Consider the following 21,400-nt stretch of genomic DNA (forward strand, 5'->3'; position numbering starts at 1 on the left):
TAATAATCGCACTAAATATATATTTTAATTTTTTTCTCGAAGATCAGTCTTCTTGGCACACTGAGCGATAGTTTCTCCTCTCAGCAAGCAGTCAATTTGTCAAAAGCGGGTTATGCACTTGACTTGTGCAAACAAGGCTCGTAGATCTTCACATTTCGTTGTTTATAACCAGTTGCGTGCATAGCTTGCTGTGTGTTTTCATTGCAGGTTTGTCCAGTGATCGAGGTCAACGAAGTACAGTGAGCTTACCATAGTTACTATTCAATCAATTCCAATATCTGTTTATCCATGCAATCCTTGTTACGATGCTTTCAAAAACCAATTGGTGATTTCTTTTAATAGTTATGTGCTGTTTGATTTTAATAAAGCATCAATTGTGGATTTTTTTTTAGTAAAATGTTAATGAGAATTCCGAGAAATACGCGATTGTTGAGTGTCAAATTTGCACGCGTTTCGCAACATTTTTGTGATATGATCAATATGTGCCTGATTTCGTCCTAAAAGAATATTTATTTGCATTTACCTTGAACTTACTATTTGCAGTAGCCTCCAACTGTAAAAAAATAACCCACATGTTAAGCTGAATTGCTCACTGACGGTTGTTATATGTGATACAAATAAATAAATGAATGAATAAATAAATAAAGAAATAAATAAATTTCTGTTTTCCATCTGGTGGTAGTTCGCCTAATCGCCGGTATGATCTTTGCCATATAAGCCTCTGGCTTCGGTATTGACTTTGTAAACCTTAATGCGTGCTTTCTTTGTTGGAATAAAATAATTAATGAATAATAGAGTATTACAAAATCTCTATAGTAGAGCAATGTGTTTGGGAAACTATGTGGTTTCTCTCCCATTATCTCATTACATTATTTAATTAACTTTGCTTTCAAGTATTGATAGTTCATATCATAACACTCATCTAGTTTAGCAATGGTAAATTTCTAGTGGGCAGGTATTCGTTCAAGTTAATTACTGGTAATAAGGTGTCTTGTTTTTCCTTTTAAAATTACCTTCAAAAAAAAAAAAAAGAAACGTTTGTTTGTGTCTCTGTGAATTTATTACAGTGTAAATTAGGAAAGAAGAGATAGGCGAGAATTAAAGAAAAAGATCTTGCAACCATGCAGTCATAGAAAATTGGTTTCTTCTCTTGCAGTCAATGAAAGTCAGTTTTTACAGCCATGAGAAAACCCCTTCACCCTAAGCTGGAGACCAAAGGTTTTCCGTTGGTGTCCCTTCCATTTGGCAGGCATTCATAAGCCCTTATTACATGTAGCTATCAATGCTTTGTATTTTTGGATCATGCGTGCAAGCTGAGAAACAAGAAGTTTATTATTGATTTTAATATTTAAAATTATTTTAGAAACCTTCCTTGTTAGACAGTATAGTAACATTGGAACTTAATTATGCTTAGAGACCAGGGGCCTGTTTCTGTGACATCCTGCAACTTTCGGGCTTTTTTCGGGTATCTCAAATTCCGCTGTATCTTGAGAAGGGAGTGTTTCTTATTCATGAAACTCCACAATCATTCTGCTTCTGCATGGTCATCTTCAAAACAGTTATGTTAAATACCAACTTAATCAAACCAAGACAGTGGATTGCATAAAGTGCTTTACGGGTTTGAAAAGTTTTCAGGACTTTTGAGGAACATTCCAAAGGACTGTTCATATTTGGTTTATTTTTTTAAATGCAGGTTCTTTCACGTACAGTACACCTTTCTTTTGTTCATTGATTTTTGCAGTAAGTGAACTCTTCTTTCAAATATATTCTACTAAAAAACTGTTTGTTTTTGTCTATGCAGCTCAGGGAATAGATGCATCAACCTCTGAGACTAAACTTCCAAATTCTCATCTATCATCTCATTGGCCAGTTAAGCCATCTTCATTTGCCGCAGTTCCATTTACACCTAGCAGGATCTTTAATATTGTGAACACAAGAGAGGTGCGATCATCTTCAATTCCAGGGTCAAGTAGTGTAGCAAATGTCAACGAGACCTTAACAAGTCTGAAATCAGAATCTGGTTCTATGGATAACGAAAGTCAAGGAACAAATTTGACTGTCAACAGCTCGAGGATTCTAGTGCAAACCTCTGTTAGTTTAAAATCAGAAATTACATCAGGGTTTGCCCTTCGTAAAAGCTCAGCTCTTGAGACGTCTTCTGAGTTAAGAGAAAAATCAGAGCTTTTTCATATACATGCCTCTTCAAGGAGCTTGCAAAAAGATTCATCAGGTGATGTTGACACTTCTACTGTTGAAGTAAAAGAGATGTCAAAGGTGATCTTGACACAAACTCTTTTGATGAACAGTGAGCAAAACATGTTGACCACTAGCAAGGTATCTCATAGCACAACCAGCGTTCTTTGGGCTGCCACATCACATGTTGAATCATCAAGCCTTGAAGCCAAAGGTGCTCTAAGTGCTCTTACACCAAGCACACGTCGAACAAGACCTATTTCAGAGGGCGCTGTAACTCCTAGTTCAGGTAGAACACCCGACCTTGTTACATCAAGGGGTGGATCATCAATCCTTGCATCTGAACATGCATTAAGTGCAGACATTACACCAAGCACAATAACAACAGATCGCACATCGACTCGAACCATTTTAACAAGTGATGTCCAAAAAATGTTGACCAGTACTGTCACTGGTTCTGTAGCTGGTACTACAACTGTTCAGTTTTCAACATCACGTGATGATTCACCAACTACCACACCAGGAGGTGCATTGAGGACTGGCATTGCACAAACAATGCAAACAGCAGGCATGTCAAAACACACTGTTTTAATGAGCCACTTTTACACAACGTCTTCTAGTAAAATAGATATAACTCATAGCCTGATATCTCAGTTTGAAACTTCACTATTTGGTTTGACAAGCCTTACATCTGAAGCGGTGTCAAGTCCCATTGTAACAAGCACAATGCAGACAGATCTTAACCAATCACAAGTTCAGATTTCTAGCTCAGCACTCCAAAGTGATCTGTTACATGTAGGTGCCACCTTTACCAGTTTTTCAGAAGGAACTGTGATTACAAATGCATCACAATCTTTGACAGCATGGAAACCATCGCTTACCGGCAATGTGCAATCTAAGATTGCTGAAACCGGAGCTGCATCTCCAACCATTCCTGCATACAACATGTCCCTTACAGTTTTACATGGGATACAAAGAAGCATCATTCCAACCAATCAGAGTGTTAGACCACCGTTGTTTCCCTCTGCACAAGTTTCAGTATTCACCAGTGACATGAAAGTGCAGCCTTCATCCTTGCACTTTTCAAGTAGCAAGTCACTTGAAGATGTTTCTATGACTACCAACAAATCACAAATTGTAACTGTTCCTGTTTTGAGACCCGGTGTTATCGCCAGCATCATCACCTCTGCACCTTTAATCATCTCATCAGGTTTGATATAATTAATGTGGATGTAACCAGCTACATGTGCATGTATATTTATTTTATCTCAGTTAAGTCAACTCTTCATTGATTATTACATGTATGTAGACTTTTTCTGGGATTGTGAATATTTCATTTTTCTAGGTACTGTACTGACCAGATGAATCAGTGGCCTTTGAGAAATAAATGAGACGTTTTGCGAATTTTAGATAACAATTATAATGATAGTGCTGATAGTAATGATAATGATGATACTAATCACTCAATCTTATGGGAGCTACCTGAAATGTAAGCACAAGTGCACCACTACTGTAATTAGGTAAACTGTAATAAGCGAATCAAATTGCATGAAATCAATGCTGGTCACATTTAATATAATTTTGTTTAGAGAGGAAAAACATTAGTAGTTAGTAGGGAGCTTATTATAAGCACGCGCGTTTTTGAGACGCGGACGGCAACCGGAAGTGAGCTGTTTTCCCCTTTAACCTGTTTTCACACAACCACATTTACGTTACTAAGTACAGTGTATCTTTTCTCCATTAGAGTGATTGGTATGAAAATGTGGGAGACACCACTGTCCTGGCACGCGAAATTTTCTCTTCGGTTGCCGTCCTCGTCTTACAAATGAGCGTGCTTAAGCTCCCTAGTGTCTCTGTTAAAAACCCTTGTAGAGTGGACTCAATACACATCTGTTGTCAAGTCCAGGAATAACCTGGGATGCATAGGGGGAAGGTGGGTTCTCTTACCAATGTGTTTACCCTGCCAATCAGTTATTCATTTCTATTACACATACATTCTATTATGCAAACCGTTCAATTTTCCTTTGTTTTAAAAGCTTATGATCCTTACAATGTATTTGTCAACAGCTTCTGTTAAAATGCCTGATTTGAATGTCTCAGTTAGTCATACAAAGACTCAACCTACCACTACACATGTTCAAGTGGCTGAAACATCATGGTATCCAAGTTCAAGTGCTGTTCCTCCTTCGACTCCACCACAAGGTAAATTTGTACACTGTATAGTACATGTATGTACCGTAAACGTCCATGTATAAGCCGCACTTTTTTGTCACAAAATTGAAGCCAAAAATCAAGGGTGCGGGTTATCCATGGATACATCTTTGTTTGGAGTTCTCAAAAACCTAATTAATCAAGGCTGTTGCCTAACAGGAGCCCGGTAGCCTGGGGCTCCCAAAGAATAGTTCTGGGCGCCTTAACTTTTGACAGTAACACCTTTCACTTCATATGTTGGGCTCCTAAGTTCTCAGCGTTTAGCTCTGAGGGCCCCTTAAAAGTTTTCTTAGGCAGCAGCCTTGTTAATATTCATAAAAATTCGTAAGATGTCAAGAAATAAACATAAAGGAACTGAGAGCATGTTGCTGTACAGTGTAGTTCATTGACTTTTTCATTCAGTGGTGGCTCCCAAAGGAGCCGTTTGTGTCTTTGAGTGTTTATCAGCGATTCTTCCTCTCCAAGAGTTCTTTCAAGCAATTAATTTTCGCTTTACTGGAACAACTAAACACCAACGTACAAGGAATCTACATTCCTCCGCACAGCTGTTTGCAGTGACGTCTGTGGCCAGTCACTTCCACGCATATCTTTTCGCCACGTGCAATAAAGTACCACAAAAATAATTTGCGAGTACTCGCGAGGTAAATGGCCAACTGTTTCGTTGTTTTTTTACCACCTTCATGGCAAATTTGTCGACTGCATTATCAGGCTCCTGCTCCTGTTCTGTCCTGAAGTATTGTAATATTTATTAATTAATGAAATAGAAACTGAAATGATTGCATCAATGCACATGCTTTCTGTGTTATGCCCAGACGATGGCCAGTCCCTGGCCCAGACTCCTCTCAACATCTAAAGCTTGGCTACTAAGCACTTGTTTGTTTGTCTTTTTAATGCCAAAGGAATTTCAAGTTTGTGGCATGTTTCAAAGTGATAATCTTGAAAAAATCGGATTGAAGGAGCATTTTAAGTTAAAGATTGTGTAAAAGAAGGTACTACAAATGAAATTTCGCTTTCTTTAGACTTGATAGTTGTGGAAGATAGCCACAACTTCTATGTCATTGTTTCGAAACCTTGATTGTTTGTCCTTCGTTGTTTGTAGCAATACAACTCTACTGAAACTTCAAACTGTATTGTTTTCATTTTTTTCCAAAATCTGCACTTCCAAATCGGGGGTGCGGCTTATCTACGGATGCGGCTTATACACCGAGGCAAAGACGAAAGCAACCGAATGCTGCGGCCGACTTAATTGCGGTAATGTGCCGCAAGAAAACAATGGTACTTTGCAAAGCATTGTTTAATGTTATCACACCTAGCTCCCTAAGGTAAAGAATGAATATCCAAACTGTTTGTCACAGCACCGACGCAACACAATGCACTATCATGAAAGCCTGTTATGTTTGTCTGATTTCGCCGTGACAGCTGAGAGCAGAGAATGTTGATAACCTTTCATCGTGCCTAATTCTTACATCTTTATGTTTAATAATTTGTAAGTTTTTCGCTATTATGATGAACAGTTCTCCCAAAGGGGCAAAAGGGCATTTCTTTAAAAAAAACTGTATGGATTATGTGTAACTTAAGTTGCCGCCAGTGCAGTCCGACAAATGCACAGTCAAATAGTTTCGAGCGGTACTGTACAGTGTATCAGCAGGCAGGTACAAAAGTCAAACTGGATCAACTTGGATTGCTCACCTTGGATTGATGTGGTAAAAAATTTATGTTTAAGCCTCGAGAAATCTCCCTGACACTAATCTTTAAGCTATCCTTGGTGAAATCGGGGTAAACGTAGAATGGTTTTGGCTTAGAAAACCATTTCTCGCTTGATCCGAGGTGATTTGAGTTAAACGTCCTACTTTTGTACATGTACATGTAGCTGCCCAATATCATCACCGTTTTGTGTAAAACAAACCAAGACATAAACAAGTTGATTTTCACACACTCAAATTAAAAATAATTGATGTTAAAAAAAGTCAGGGAGAGTAACTCTGAAACAAAGTCAGCTCTTCAGTACTTTTGCCTCAGCTTATACATTGAACAATACGTGTTCATACGCAGTGCTCCTACATGTACAGTGTAAGTTCAATTAGGGTTTCAGTTTTCTGTCTTGTGCCCCACAAGTTACAAGAAGTTAATAAAAGAATCTTTGCATGTCTTAAATGATGTCATCAGAACACTTACCGTATGTTCAATAATGCACAACCGAAACGAAAAAGTAAGTCATTAATTGTCAGCAGCATTTTGAGGATTTACTAAATACAGATGTACAGTAATTATGGAAAATTCATGGGAAATCTCCGATTGGAAGCTGTTCTTGAAACACAAAATACAAGTCAGTGAAAAGGTACTGTACATGTACTTCAAAATGCAAAAAGCCATTGTAATAATTTTTTGGCAAGGATCTCATGGATATACACACCAACCATAACTCTGAAAAAATGACCATTCTAAATCAGTTTCTAGTACTAAATATTGCTCTAGCAATATTAAAGATAAACGAAAGCTTAGACCTAATCACTGAAATGGGCACTTAGACTTAATCTGTAAAATGAGAGTTTAACCTAGGGAACTCGTGGTGGGTATATCCATGAGATCTTTTCCTGTATTGTGGCTGTTTACTTCATACATGAAGGCACTTTAAACAACTGAATGAGCATGCACCTATGCCAAACACTGCTGACCACTCTTAGATGATCAACGGGCCCTGAGACCACGTCCACTCTTTGTTAATGCGCCGATTAAATCGAACCTTCAACGTTCCCCCTGGGCAAACCACGGGCATTTGACTATCCTCTGTGCCGGGGGAGTGGGGAATTTGACCTTTGCCAGTGTGGGGTGGGGAAAATTGAACCGGAACTGTTTGGTTTCAAATCATTTTTTTTTCGGGCGCCGAAGTCGCTAACATCAATAAAACATGTGTTCGGACGACATGGAGGAGTTTAAAGAAAGAGATGTAGCATTTGTGAGCCGTTGAAGTTTCGAGTTGATTGGCGCATAAAGTTCATTTAACATGGCTCGAAATAGTTTCTCCTTTTTTCACGGAAATAAACATATTCTGCCCTTAGATACAGTTAGGGTAATCATATCAAGATGAAATTTGGCCATGGTATTACATACCCATCATAGATTTTCCTTCAAAATAACGTTACTATCGCAACGATATGAGGCATTTCTTTGAGCCTTAAAATCAAGATATAGATGTATTGTCTTTTTTGAAAAAACGGGACTGTGAAATCTTCCTATTCTGGGTTACCATACAATGTATAATTTAACAAATAATCTCTAAAATATTTAAAATTCAACAAAATCTGTAGGTCAGTTTTTCAGAAAAATCAGTTTTTTTTTAAATTAGTCGCTAATACTTTCTTTTTTCACGTACAGAATTTTTTAAAATTTGAAAGACAAACGTTTTGAATTAATCTAAGCTGGCATGCAAAAAAATGAAAAACATTCACCGTCCAGAAGCAGAGATATAATTGAGTAAAGTTGCAAAATCAGGAAAAACAACTGGGTGTCACCTGCTCATTCGAGTGAATGCGTCAGTGAAGTTACAGGCCAACGCAAACAGATTTAAGTGACCATTAAACTGTTTGTGTACAATTTTCGTAGTTTTCGTGAATAGCAGATGTCTATTTATATTCCATATGTACTGTATAGGAATGAGAACAAGGGTGAATGAAATTAGTCAAAAGTGGTATTTGTTTATTTCTGGCAATCCATGTTGAATCATGAGCTGCCCATAGCTTTCAGAATTGCGTGTGTGGCTTACTCGTTCGCGCTCAGCCGGAAACCCTTTCCAGCCTCTTTAACTGCATCAAAATACCTTATCCCATTGATCCCTCAGTTGCCCTAGACGAGTAAAGTTGTCTGGCATTAGACAGAGTAAAATCTGTTAAATCTCACTCCCAGGAGTGAATGGGTTAATTAAGGGCAATCTGTTCTTGACATTAATTTAATATTATATATTAGGATATTTTATTTTATTTTGTTTTATTTTATTAAAAACTGATCTATGGATATCATATCAGATTTCCAGCATTTTCATTTGCTCGCCGAACACAGGCTATCAGTTCATAGACCTGCTGTACCTACAGTAGTATGGTCAAGGAATGTTCAGCTCTGAGAAAAAGTGGCCGACAAAAGCTGTAGAATAACAATCCTTAGTCCTTGGGTTTTTTAATTTACCGTAAACGTCCATGTATAAGCCGCACTTTTTTTCACAAAATTGAAGCCATAAATCAAGGGTGCGGCTTATCCATGGATACATCTGTGTTTGGAGTTTTAAAAAACCTAATTAATATTCATACAACTTCTTAAGATCTCAGTAAAGAAACATAAAAGAAACTGAGAGCATGTTGCTGTTGTTCATTGACTTTTTAATGAGTGGTGGCTGCTAAAGGAACTGTTTGTGTCTTCAAGTGTTTATCGGCGAATCTTGCTCTCCAAGAGTTCTTTCAAGCGATTAATTTTCGCTTTAATCGAACAAGTAAACACCAACCTACAAGGAATCTCCATTCCTCCGCACAGCTGTTTGCAGTGACGTCTTCGGCCAGTCATTTCCACGCATATCTTTCCGCCATGTGCGATAAAATACCACAACATTTGCGAGTACTCGCGAGGTAAATGGCCCACTGTTTCGTTGTCCATGACCTTCTCGGCAAATTTGTCGACTGCATTATCAAGCTCCTGTTCTGCATGAATTTTCTCGCCTCTTGCGGGTACATCTTTATAGACGTGGTCATGATACTGAGACCCTGGCCTAGACTCCTCCCCACATTTAAAGCTTGGCTACTAAGCACTCATTCGTTTTGTTTCAAATATCGAAGGAATTTCAACTTTATGGGGAAACCTTGATTGTTTGTCCTTGTTGGCTTATAGCAATAGACCATTACTGGAAATTCAAACTTTGTTGTATGACATTTTTTTCCAAAATCTGCGCTTGTAAATTCGGGGTGCGGCTTATCTACGGATGCGGCTTATTCATGGACATTTACGGTAACCCTTTCACTCCTGTAAGGGCCACTGAGACTTACAGATTTTACTCTGTCTAATGCCAGACGATTTTACTCGTCAATGGGGAACCCCACAGGAGTGAAAGGGTTATACAAGCAAGAATCTGTTTGGAATTCTGTCTTTCTTTTGCTACATGTACAGTGTTCAGTGTAATAAGACCGGTCAGTGTAAAATGCAGACTGAGGTTATAATGTAAATGTTGAAAAAGCCCAAACCCTTTAGGAATGCTAACAGTTAAGCCTAAATATTGTTTTAGGCCTAATTAGGCCTAAGGTTAGCATTTCTAAGGGGTTTGGGCTTTTTCAACAGTTACATTATAACCTCAGTCTGCATTATACCCCTGGTCTGCAGTCTGCATTTTTACACTGACCGGTAATAAGACTGCTGATCACCATCTTGGATCATCAGTCATTTTGGTTGAATTCAAACAAAAGAAGGTTGAAGGAAAGCTCATTAAGCTTGCTGCTTTATAGGTTTTTTCGTTCTGTGTGACTGTTTTGAGCTTACAGTTATTCTGTTTTTCAACTTGTTTACCTTCAAAATTTTTACAGAATACAATGTGTTTATTTTTCCCTTTCAGATGAACTAGATGCTCCAGTCATTCAAAGTGTGGCTGTGTTATCAGCTCACAGTGTTCTTCTTAAATGGAATGCAACAAATATAGAATTCATTGCAAACTTTTCAATTGAAGTTAGTAATGATTCTGTGACTTGGATACCAGCCATTTGCAACAATTCCTTGGTGCAGGGAGCATGCATACTGAGGCTGACTGAAGCAGTGGTCCTTTGGCTAAAGCCTTATACTAATTATACACTCAGAGTAATGGCAAGAAGTCCATTCAGGAACAGTAATTACAGCTCAGAGAGCCCATTGGTTTTGACTGGTGAAGCAGGTATGTTGGCTAGTAATAGGGGGTAGTTTCTAAAGAAACTGTGGTGCTGTGTCGTTGGGGAGGTAGTATACAAAAATTTGGTTTCATCAACGGAGTTGATAATGTAAATTGGCCACCTTACAGAGATTCGAAAAGCTGACGTTTCGAGCGTTAGCCCCTCGTCAGAGCGAATCATGGATTTACATTGGATTCGCTCTGACGAAGGGCTAACGCTTGAAACGTCAGCTTTTAAAATCTCTGTACGGTGGCCAATTTACATTATCAACTCTGTTGATAAAACCAAATTTTTTTATATGTTGGCTAGTACTTTGAGAAACCCAAGATACACTGTACAGCTATAGCTTAACCCTTTGACTCTGAAGCGGGCTTGAACCGACCATACTTAGTATTTTTACTCTGTCTAATGCCAGATGATTTTACTTGTCAATGAGGAACCCCTCCAGGGGAGTCATTGAGTTAAGCAGTCTTACTGTAGTTCAGCTTTTGTTCACATTTGCAATTACATTTACATGTACCAGTACAAATGTGTCATCAAGTACATGTATACTACCTAACGTAGAGGAATTAAAAAAAAGCTTCATTGTAGGGGGGTGACATCAATTCCGACACAGAATCAAAAAGGTACATGTACCGTACTTATTCAGCTATAAGCCGAGCGATTATTGCACAAATCCACACTCAATTTGGGCAAATTTGAAGCCATACACTGTAGAAGGGGTCTCGGCATGTAGCCGAGTAGTTTTGATAAAAAGAATTTTCTCAGCAAATTAAAACAGTAACAAATGAACATGTACAGTATTCACTTACAAGCCGAGCTAAAGTACTTGTAAAATGAAGAGAAGTTGTTGTTGGTTATGGACTTTTATTATTTGGTGGTTCGTAAAGTAGCCGTTTGTGATGTTGTGTGATCAGGATCAATCATTATTGCTCGTCTTCTTCCTCCCTGTCTGTCTCAAATTTGTCGTCCATTTCCTCGTCTTCACTATTATTTTTCTTCTGTTATACACTGATCCTTTGTTCTGAGTTTTACAAAAAGCTGCCTTTTCATCTACATGCAAGTGACTATGAATACATCCCTTCAATAATAATCAGCCTGTGATAGCTGCATGTATTTTATGTGTTGATGACAGCTCCGTCAGGTTCTCCAGAAATAACAGTAGTCTACAACATAAGCTCTACTGAAATCTTTGTGGCTTGGAAACCACCACCTCCAGTAACACTCAATGGAAAGTTACGGGCATACCAGGTACAAATAACAGAAGAAATGACACCACCAACTTCTGCACCAACTGAGGGCCCTGCCATTGAAGTTATTCAACAAGGTGGTGAGCCTGTGCTCCTGGGCGTAGGGCTAAACCTATCATACCAAATTGGTCAACTGAAGAAGTGGACAAGCTATGAAGTAAAAGTAAGAGCACTCACTGTTGCTCCAGGTCCATTCAGTGAAGAGGTTACTGTGCACACAGATGAGGATGGTGAGTGGGATTATGAATAATCCTGTTTTAAATGTGTGCAGCTCTTTGCTTCAAATTTTAATCTTTGCATGACTTTAGCTGCACTGCTTTCCAAGGGTAGCTTGTTTCAATTAACACAGGCCCTCTAAAGTTCCAATAATAGTAACTTTTAAATTAATGGAATTAAAATATTCCCTTTGGAAAGTGTACATAAATGGTGAAAAGTATTGAATAAAAAGTAAAAACCTCATTAGAACATTTTTTTTCAATGATGAGCTGCATTATGCAGAACTTTGTTTACTTTAATTTTAGAAAAGAACTACGTAGAGATGGGTGTGACCAAATCTTGCAGTCTCGCACATGTACCTAAAATTAATTATATATATTGTGAGATTCCATTCTGAAGTTACAGCTGTACACACGAAAAGTCATGTACAGCAAGAACTCTTGGATGAATTAGAAAGTGCTTTTTTGTGTCATTAACTCATTTTTCTTTGAATACTTGCAGTCCCAAGTCAACCAGTTCTAGTGGAGGCAACAACTGTGAATTCTACTTCAATTTTTGTAAACTGGACAGAACCAGTAGAGATGAATGGCAATTTCTTGAAATATGAGGTACTGCAACTTGCATTTACTTGTAATGCTGTTACAGTAGTGCAAACACCATTTCATTATGATGAAGTACAAAAAAATTAAATTGTTGAGGTTGGGGATCCAAGGTGATATGGTACAGTGAATTTTTTTAAATTGAACTCAGAAATGAAAGGGAAGGATCTCTAGCCGGGCCGCTCTAGCCACCGAGTTACCAAAGAGGTCAATGAAGGGCAACCCCTTCAGGGTTATCTGTGTGCTTTGACTTGTCATGTAGTCACATGGTCAAATTAATAATGGCATTGATGCCATATAACTGCACCACACAGCCACATTAACAACACAAATACGGTCAATTGAACAGTAGCTTAGGAATGAGGACCTAGAAGGTGATGAAACCTGGGCAATAAGGAGGTACTGTACATGTACAGTACATGTAGTCTGGGTAACCTAGCATTCGGCAATCACCATGGGATTAAAAATAATCAGTGGGTAGTTGTTGGCAATGGTTCAGTGGAGATTGTTTTAATTTAGTAGATTTAGCAGTCTCAGGGACACCATTTAAGAGCCAATTGCAGAATGCAAACTACTGTACAAAGGGCTCTTCCAAGTGTGTTACATGTAACTGTGTACTTTATTCTGCTTCATAAATGTCATGAATGCTTAACCATAGTCAACATGACAGTGGTCACCTGGAAAACGGCTTTTCCTTTGGGTATTCTTTATATAATGTTATTCTCTACAGGTTGTTCTCATACAATGTACTTACTAACCTTATAAAACCACCCAAATGTCCCACACATGTGGTACAACTAAGCCATGCCAGAGTGCTCAAACTAGCGAGCTAGTGAGCATGCGCAATTGCTAGCGCCAATGACTCATCCTAGTAGAGTGCTCAATTTGGACATGATGCCAAAGAGCTATATCTAACTGCAGACAATACAGTTTCGGCCTTCTGGGCCTCATCAGTGCAGTGCTGATATCTAGGATGAAGGTTAAGCTTAGAAAGGCACCCCAAATGTCCCACACATGTGGTACATCTAAGCCATGCCAGAGTGCTCAAACATGTGTACATGTACATATACTAGGCCTAGTTGTCTCACCCACACATCCCACTTGTTGAAAGACTGATGTTCAAAAACTAATTCAGATGAAAATTAAGGTTCAAAGACAACATAGGTATCAATCAATAATTAACAATTATTCCATGAGCGCACGTTGGATATGAGATGGTAAATAGCCAACGAGGCGCGTAGCGCCGAGTTGGCTATAACCAGTCTCATATCCAACAAGCGCGAATGGAATAATTGTTTTATTAAATTCCTTTAAACTCCAAAAGTTTAGAAAGTACGAAATACGAACGAAAAAAGCGAGTAAATCCGAGCGAAATCAAAAAGACTTGATGAGAACCGATGCGATGTCGTGTAACACCTTGTGGTCAGACAGACGCAGGCTCGTCACAAAAACATTTCTTACTTTTTCGCGTACTTCTAATTTCTAATTTCGCACTTCTAATTTAACCCAGCTGTCCAGAAATTTTTTTTTTTTTTTTTTGCTTTCTTCAGAGAGAAATTTCGCTTTCCGGCTAAAAAGCTTTTAGCTTGGCAACACTTAGATCAATCATTTACCATATAAGGTCAAACCAAGGTATATGAGCTGATAACCGAGATTGAGTGAACCAATCAGAGCACGAGAATTGCATTATCCCAGGTTGAGAATTTAATAATAGCCATTAATTAACAACATCATACAACTTAATACAAATCAAAACTAAGTGTGAAAGAGAATACAATTCAGTTCCCATTCGGGAACAAGGGGTGGGGATTTGACAATTCTTAAAAATTTTCAATCAAATCCCCCAGGGTAGGAAACTAACATCAATCAAAAGTTTCAAAAAAAGCCCCACCGTGGTGCAAAGAATCTAAACAAACAATACTATAATAGCACATAACACTTCTACTCTGTGAAATGTTTCGTGCAACTTGTCTCGCAATGTGTTGGCGACATTGTGGCGGGACAAGTTGAAGGAAACATTTCACAGTGTAACATACCCTGTAACGGCCAAAATCGTTGCGAAACAAGTTACAAGAGCCGTTGCAAGGTTCTACTTTTCGCGCAACTTGTCTCGCAACGATTTTGGCCATTGCAGGGTATGTTACACTGTGACATGTTTCGTGCAACTTGTCTCGCCACAATGTCGCCAAAACATTGCGAGAAAAGTTGCACGAAACATTTCACAGTGTAACGGCATCTTTATACATGCATTATTATTATGATGTTGCTCATCAGCTGAGAACAAGGCACTTAAGAGTGTACATGTACGTGGCCACTGACAAAACGTTACAAATATCACTTTGCTCGAATGACAACTTTTGCTTAGGCTCTTGGAAAGTCAGTTACCATTTTGAAGATCACAACTGTAACCCATTTGTTCAAACTCCATTTTCACAAACAGGATGTATTATGACGTCTGTGCATCTTTTCAAATTAAGGTACGATATGCCAGGAAAGATTCCGTCGGGCAAGAAGTCACAAGAAGAATTCAGCATCCCAAGAGTATTTTGCTCTCCTCACTCAATCCCTACACTGTTTATGTAATTAACGTCAGTGCTTTCACAAGGAAGGGAGAAGGTATTCGAAACACTGTGGAGGAACAGACAGATGAAGGAGGTATAATATAAAAGAGATACATGTAAATACATGTAGTTATTTTACTTTGTTGTGAACAGTTTTCATACACCACATCAAGTTCTTTGCCTCCAGTTTGCCATTCGTAACATTATGCTGCACGCTAAACTTTGTAGGCAGGGCCTTTGCCTTGGTTATATGTACATTGTATGTAATCTTATGATCCCTAGATGCACTCAACTGCAGATGGTGTCAAATAACGCCTGCGCTGAACAGGTCTTTAGCTCTTTGCAGTTATTATGAACATTATGGGAAGTGGTTATGGGCAAGGCAAATAATTAAAGTGCAGCTTTCATGCGCCAAATCTTGTCTGGTTTGAAAGTTGGCCCTTCAAGAAGTCCCTCCCTCAACCTTTTTCTTTTGCCCCACATCAAAGAGTTGTTCCAGGTCAGTTTTGCTCAGGGTTTTTCCTGGCCATTTGTTGTTTCACTATTCCCATGTTTGCTCAGTCTTCTGCATGAAAATTTGATGTCATTGTAATCCTTATACATGTACACGTAGTTGTATGCAGATCATTTGTTCAACTGTAATTTGATTAGACATCCAGTTTCCACACTTTTTCTTGTTCGTCTAGGAACATTTATATGAGGTTAAACGAAGTTTAACAAAGTAAACAACTAGGAGCGACTGCAGCGTATTGGTCAGTGGTTGTAGTATACTGGCGCATGCGTGGAATACCTCGTGCTTTGGGCTGTATCGCTTATTTATCAGTGTGGCGGGAAGTAGGAGCATTGTGTGGAGCGTTTAGCGGTTTTTTTTTTTTTTTTTTTCTGCTTTCCACTGTGTATCAGTGTGACGGGTGCCCATTCTTCTCGGGGGCGTGGGGGCTCATGGCTGGGTTGTCAGGTTTTGCCAGCCATCGGTGCAGTCTCCATCTTGGAGCTGGCTGCCAATAGTGGAAGCTCCAGGATGTTTCGGGCACCCAACCTCCAAAGAGCGACGATGTTTTTTATTTTAAATTAAACCTTTCTTTTCTTGCAGAGCCTTCAGCACCACAAAATCTCTCCACCAAGGGACATATCACGGCAACCAAAATTCGTGTGTCATGGCAGCAACCCCTGTATCCAAATGGCATAATCAGATACAAATTGTCATTTGCATCTGACCCAGAAACGTCCTTTAAGCTTATTTACTTTGGCGAAAGCACTCAGTATCTGGTGTCTAACCTTAAACCTTTCACGAAGTACAGATTTGAATTATTGGCCTTTAATTTGAAATACAACCTGTCAAGTCCGCCCATTGGTGCTATGGAAACTACAGATCAAGACAGTAAGTCCTTCTGAGGGTGAAAATCATTATTTATATAATGTAGCAACATCACGCATGTTCAAGATTGCAAGTCATGCGATGCACGCCGATTTCGCTGCGTGTAACAAAATACTCTCTTACCCTTTTTGTACACTTAAGAAGTGTACAAATGTAAACACAGTTACAAAAACTTTGAGCTTAAAATGAGACAAACGGCATCGCTAACCGTATAATGCTGCAAACACGCTGTTAACCCACATAATTAAATGGATGATGTGACGCCATTTTAGATAATTTCATTCCACACAGTTGAAGCTCGCAAAATAGAATGAAGTGTCGCAATAGACACATGAAACTGTAGAACAACATGTATCTAATGCAAAGAAGCCAAAAAGATCAGTGGATGAACAAAGCATTGCAAGATTGTAACACGTTACATTTGGGTAGTTTTCAAACCATCACAACTCTCCAGTGGGTAAAGATTGTTTTTGTTCAGAATCAGCTTGTTTGTGATGTTACGATAATTTTATCTGTGAAGGAATTTTGAGTTGAAAACGCGTGGCCCTCCTGTCAGTGTCACTGCAGATTGCAGACCAAGCATAATGACGCAGCTTCTATTTCCAAAACGATGGTATTACCTGGTGATAAATAACCTCGTCTAAGAGAGTGGAGTTTTGGTCAACCTCAAGAGTTGGACGATTGCGATCTTTGTGTTGAATTCGTACATTTCTTGTCAAACTTTATAACACTTGAAAGAAAACAAAACTAGCAAAAAAAAAAAAAAAAACAAAAAAAAAAACGGTGTCTTTCTATCACTTCGACGGTCCTTTGTTTCGCGAGTTGTTAGTAAACACGCAAGGTAACGTGATCACAGGTGACTTTCGATTTTGCGATTTACATGTGCAGTCAAAAGCACAATAGAAAAGTTGAACGTAGCAAAAATCGCCCAAATTGTTTTTCGCTTATGGTAACTTCTTATATTCACGGGAAAATATATATGTTGTTTTTATGTCGCAAATTTTGTTGCTGTTGGTAAAATATCTTATTCTCGATCGACACTTCCTAAAAACTCCCCTCTGCTCTTCCTAAAAACTGTATATCCTTTTTTATTTACTTTTGCATCAATATTTGTTTGCGTAAAGCACTCTAACAAAGTCTGTACAGACTTAACTGATTTGAGTGTAATGTGAAGTGCCAAGTTTCTACCCCATATGAACCATGTGAGCGTTAGCCCTACTTATAGAAATGGGCCCACACAAGGACAGAGAAGAACTCTGACCAGTGTGGGAATTGAACTCTGACCAGGGTGGGAATCTGTACCTTGCTTATTTCGCATTTTGTGCGTTAAAGTACAATTTCCGGTGCTATGTTTCTGACAGCAAGTCGTACATTTTGAAGTCTCCATCCAGATAAGAACCAAATGTATTGAGTAACTTGAGACAAAAGTCGCCCCAGCCCTTGATGACACTGCTGAGATACGAAGGTGAATGTGTGAGGAGTTAGCTTTTTATTCAATGTTATTTGTGATTGCTCCAGTCCCTTCATGCCCTCCACGGCATGTGCTTGCATTAACAAACTCATCGACATCTATCATCCTGGGCTGGCTGCCTCCAGAACCTGCTAAACAGAATGGGCCAGTAAGAGGATACGGCATTAACGTTCTCAGTGCAAATGGAAAATCGAGAAGGCACACGGTTGCAGCTGATGTGACGACATTTGTAGTCAACGAACTGCAACCTTACACGAACTACACATTTATTGTGTGGGCTGTGAATGTTGTGAGCGTTGGTCCTTTTAGTATTGGGGTAACGAACCAAACATTTGAAGCAGGTATTGTGCACTCTGAAACGTTGTATCTTAAATTCTGCTAATCCCATATCTTATCCACAGAGACGGGAAGTCAAGAAGAATACCCATCCATTACAATGGAACAAATAGGGCCATAGGTTTTCCATAAGACAATTAACTTGGTCTTTAAATCCCATACACTTCCCATATCTCCAAATTTCACAAACTTGGCTGCCATATCACGTCCATGTAATGCTCTTACTATCTCCACATGTGGGCCAGATATTGGCCATAAGTTTGCCATATCAAATCCATACTTTTACTTTGGTAAGGGATATAATCTATTGTTTAAAGTGGTACTATGATCAAAAAATCATTTCCTTTTTTTGGCAAAATCTTGAGCTTTGAGTTTTATCCAAAGGCTGTTTATTTTGAGTGTAAGTTTTGGATTTCACGGTCCGCCATTACTCACGTTCAAAACGGGCCGGTTGGACCTCAGAGGGTTGGATCTAGAGAAAATGACGTCATTTACTCACTAGCTTAAAATTTCAGCGTGTAAACGCAATTTATTACATATGCAAAACACGGGTTTAAAAGTCTGAAAGCCCGAAACTCCCGTGCTGCATATTAATTCGGCCGCGTACACACGCATTGCATTCTTAAACTATTGAGTCTTTGACGTCATTTCTCCTCGACCCAGCTCTCTCAAGAATTTAAAGTTAGTAATGGCGGACCAATAAATAAGAAAATTCCAGTTAAAATAAACAGGTGTCTCTTTAAAATCAGAACTGAAAACTTGGGTCAGTTAGTGTTTAGTTAACATAGTTTTCAAATCCAAAGAAAAAAGAGAATTGTTTTTTTGGTCGTAGTACCACATTAAAATAATAAACAATTAAGCACGGTGCCTACTAATTCAAATTTATTTTGCTCCGTTTATGATTATGTAGGAAATGTAGATCGTAACAAGTGTTGTTGAAACCCAAAAAGAAATATTGGAGGGTAACAAAGCAATTTTCAAAGATAATTTATGAATAATATTTGTAAAAAGCCTTACAATACAAAGCAATGTATGGCGTCTTTCTCAATTGGAAGCGTAACTTGATCTCACAACTAGATGCTTCTGTGAAGCATACACTGGCTTGCCTGTGATACGTGCTACAGAAAATCAGAAGGCACTGAAATTGTGTTGTATTGAAATACAGCAGTTCCAGTCTCTTGAGAATAACAACTAAAAGAGAAGCGAGAAACCATTGGGCTTCTTGGGCTGACAGGTTGATAATTTTCAAGATTCCCTCCACAACTTCTTTTCACCACAAAGTGTGCGCTTAATTATCATCCGAAAACTTTGTAATACTAAACTTCCTTGAAGTCAAGCCCTGTTTCGCGGGGTTAGTGTTAGGATGGGAGACCAAAACAATAAACCCGCTCATAAAAAACATAAACATCTGGACCGCAAATACTATTAACGCTAACAAATGCGAAGCTCAGCAAGGTACAGATTTCTGGTAGCTTGCTTTATGCAAAACAAATATTGATGAAAAAGCAAATAAATATTGCTACACAGTTTTCAGAAAGAGCAGAAGGAAGTTCGCTCCCGGACGGTCGGTCGATAATAAAATATTTACGACATGAAAACAACTTAATTTTGAACCGTGAATATAGAATATAAAAAGGTCCGATCCGCGACACAAATTTTGGGAGATTTTTGCTACGTTCAAGTAAATTGTCAAAGATCGAAAGTGACATGGGCCGAAATTCAGCGGTCTCCGTGATTAAGTTACCGCAGGGAATGTTTACTCGCCAAAACAGGGAAGCACTTGGGTCAAAAATGATGGCAAGATACCGGGTTTTTGTAAGTTTCTTTTTCTGTCAAGTGTTATAAAGTTTGACAATGAAATGAGCGAAGTCAAAACAAAGATCACAATCGCCCAACTCTTGTTTATGCAAAGTCAAAATTTACTCTCCAGACGCGTACGACGTTATTTATCACCAGGTAATTCCATCATTTTGGAAATAGCAGCTACTTATTATTCATCTGCGTCACAAGTTTTCATGATTTTGGGCCTCATTTTGTTGAAACTCAAGCACGCTTCCAACAGGCCTGTGAACCCTTCCTGCTTACTATGGCGTTTCGTTGCGGACAAATATCCACATCATAAAATATGAAATTGAAAACACAAACAATCTTCCAAAAAGGTAAATGAGTCCAATTGTATAAATACTAAGTCGAGAATTCTAAAAAGTCTATCAAATAATAAATTCGAGGTCGAGGAAAAAAATAAATATGAAGTCGACAGAAATAGTATAAATAGTAAGTTGCGAATTCTAAAAGTCGAAAAAACTAACAAACAGAAGGGAAAAAATCGAATTTGAGAATTTAACAGGTTTTTTTTTGTTATTGGAAGTCGAAAACAAACTGAGTCGAAAAAATAAAATTCGAAGTCGACTTTAGCTAATGAGTGATGAGCGAACGCTGACCCCATCGTACAGAACATTCAGAAAATCAAAATGGCGGCGGGGTACGATGAGTTCTTCTCTTCTTGGGAAACTTCTTAACACTTGCGAACAACAGCTAAAGTCAACCCCTAGCGATCGAAGGGAATTCCTTTTAGACGATCAGATGAGTACGAGAGGACACTTTCAACCCTGATATCAAGATTTTGCGAGACTTACGGCCACGAGCTGTCACAGCAAACGTGTCTTAGAGATCTCACGCTAATTCTTGGCCGCACAAGTGTTTTGCGATCCCCATTTTGAAAGGCATTGTTTCCTCCTAGAGGATGAGGTAGACGTAGTCGGAGAGCGGACAGAAGAAGTGCCCCGACAGAAAGGTATGGCTTAGAAGGACGACCAAGGGTCGTTGTAACTCAGCAACAGCTTCAAACATTGCATGAAGTGTGCGGATTTCGCTGGATGATATTGCAGAGACTCTTGCGTTTCCGACAGGACATTGAGACGAAGGCGGAATGAATTTGGTATGAGAGTGGAAGGGAGAGAATTTTCTCTACTATCAGATGCTGAACTGGATGACATTGTAAGAAACATTCGTGCTGTTACACCAGAACCAGGACTATTAATGGTGCAAGGATCGCTAAGACAACAAGAATTGATGGTTCAGAGAGTTCGTGTTATGCACTCGCTGCGTAGAGTGGACCCCGTTACATCTGCGTTAAGAAATGCAAGAAGAATTATCCGAAGAAGTTACAATGTGCCCTCTCCAAATTCATTGTGGTGGGCAATCGATAATTTTTATAACAATCGATAAAAATCGGTTTTCTGATATATCTATTTTTCTCGATTGCCCACCTCGGGTGTATTTCACACCGAA

General features: G+C 38.8%; 1 protein-coding gene across 1 annotated transcript in view; it reads left to right on the plus strand.

Annotated features, from left to right (window-relative positions):
* LOC138016480 (receptor-type tyrosine-protein phosphatase S-like) overlaps positions 1 to 21,400 on the plus strand; it is a 93,511-nt gene that overhangs the window by 546 nt on the left and 71,565 nt on the right. The window contains exons 2-9 of the mRNA XM_068863618.1: positions 1,802 to 3,403; positions 4,261 to 4,395; positions 9,992 to 10,303; positions 11,434 to 11,778; positions 12,266 to 12,372; positions 14,841 to 15,018; positions 16,018 to 16,305; positions 17,821 to 18,114. Of these exons, the coding sequence (XP_068719719.1) occupies positions 1,802 to 3,403; positions 4,261 to 4,395; positions 9,992 to 10,303; positions 11,434 to 11,778; positions 12,266 to 12,372; positions 14,841 to 15,018; positions 16,018 to 16,305; positions 17,821 to 18,114 (3,261 nt within the window). The remainder of the gene's footprint in view (positions 1 to 1,801; positions 3,404 to 4,260; positions 4,396 to 9,991; positions 10,304 to 11,433; positions 11,779 to 12,265; positions 12,373 to 14,840; positions 15,019 to 16,017; positions 16,306 to 17,820; positions 18,115 to 21,400) is intronic.

The sequence above is a fragment of the Montipora capricornis genome, chromosome 1 (assembly GCF_036669925.1).
Source record: "Montipora capricornis isolate CH-2021 chromosome 1, ASM3666992v2, whole genome shotgun sequence".
NCBI classification, from domain to species: domain Eukaryota; kingdom Metazoa; phylum Cnidaria; class Anthozoa; order Scleractinia; family Acroporidae; genus Montipora; species Montipora capricornis.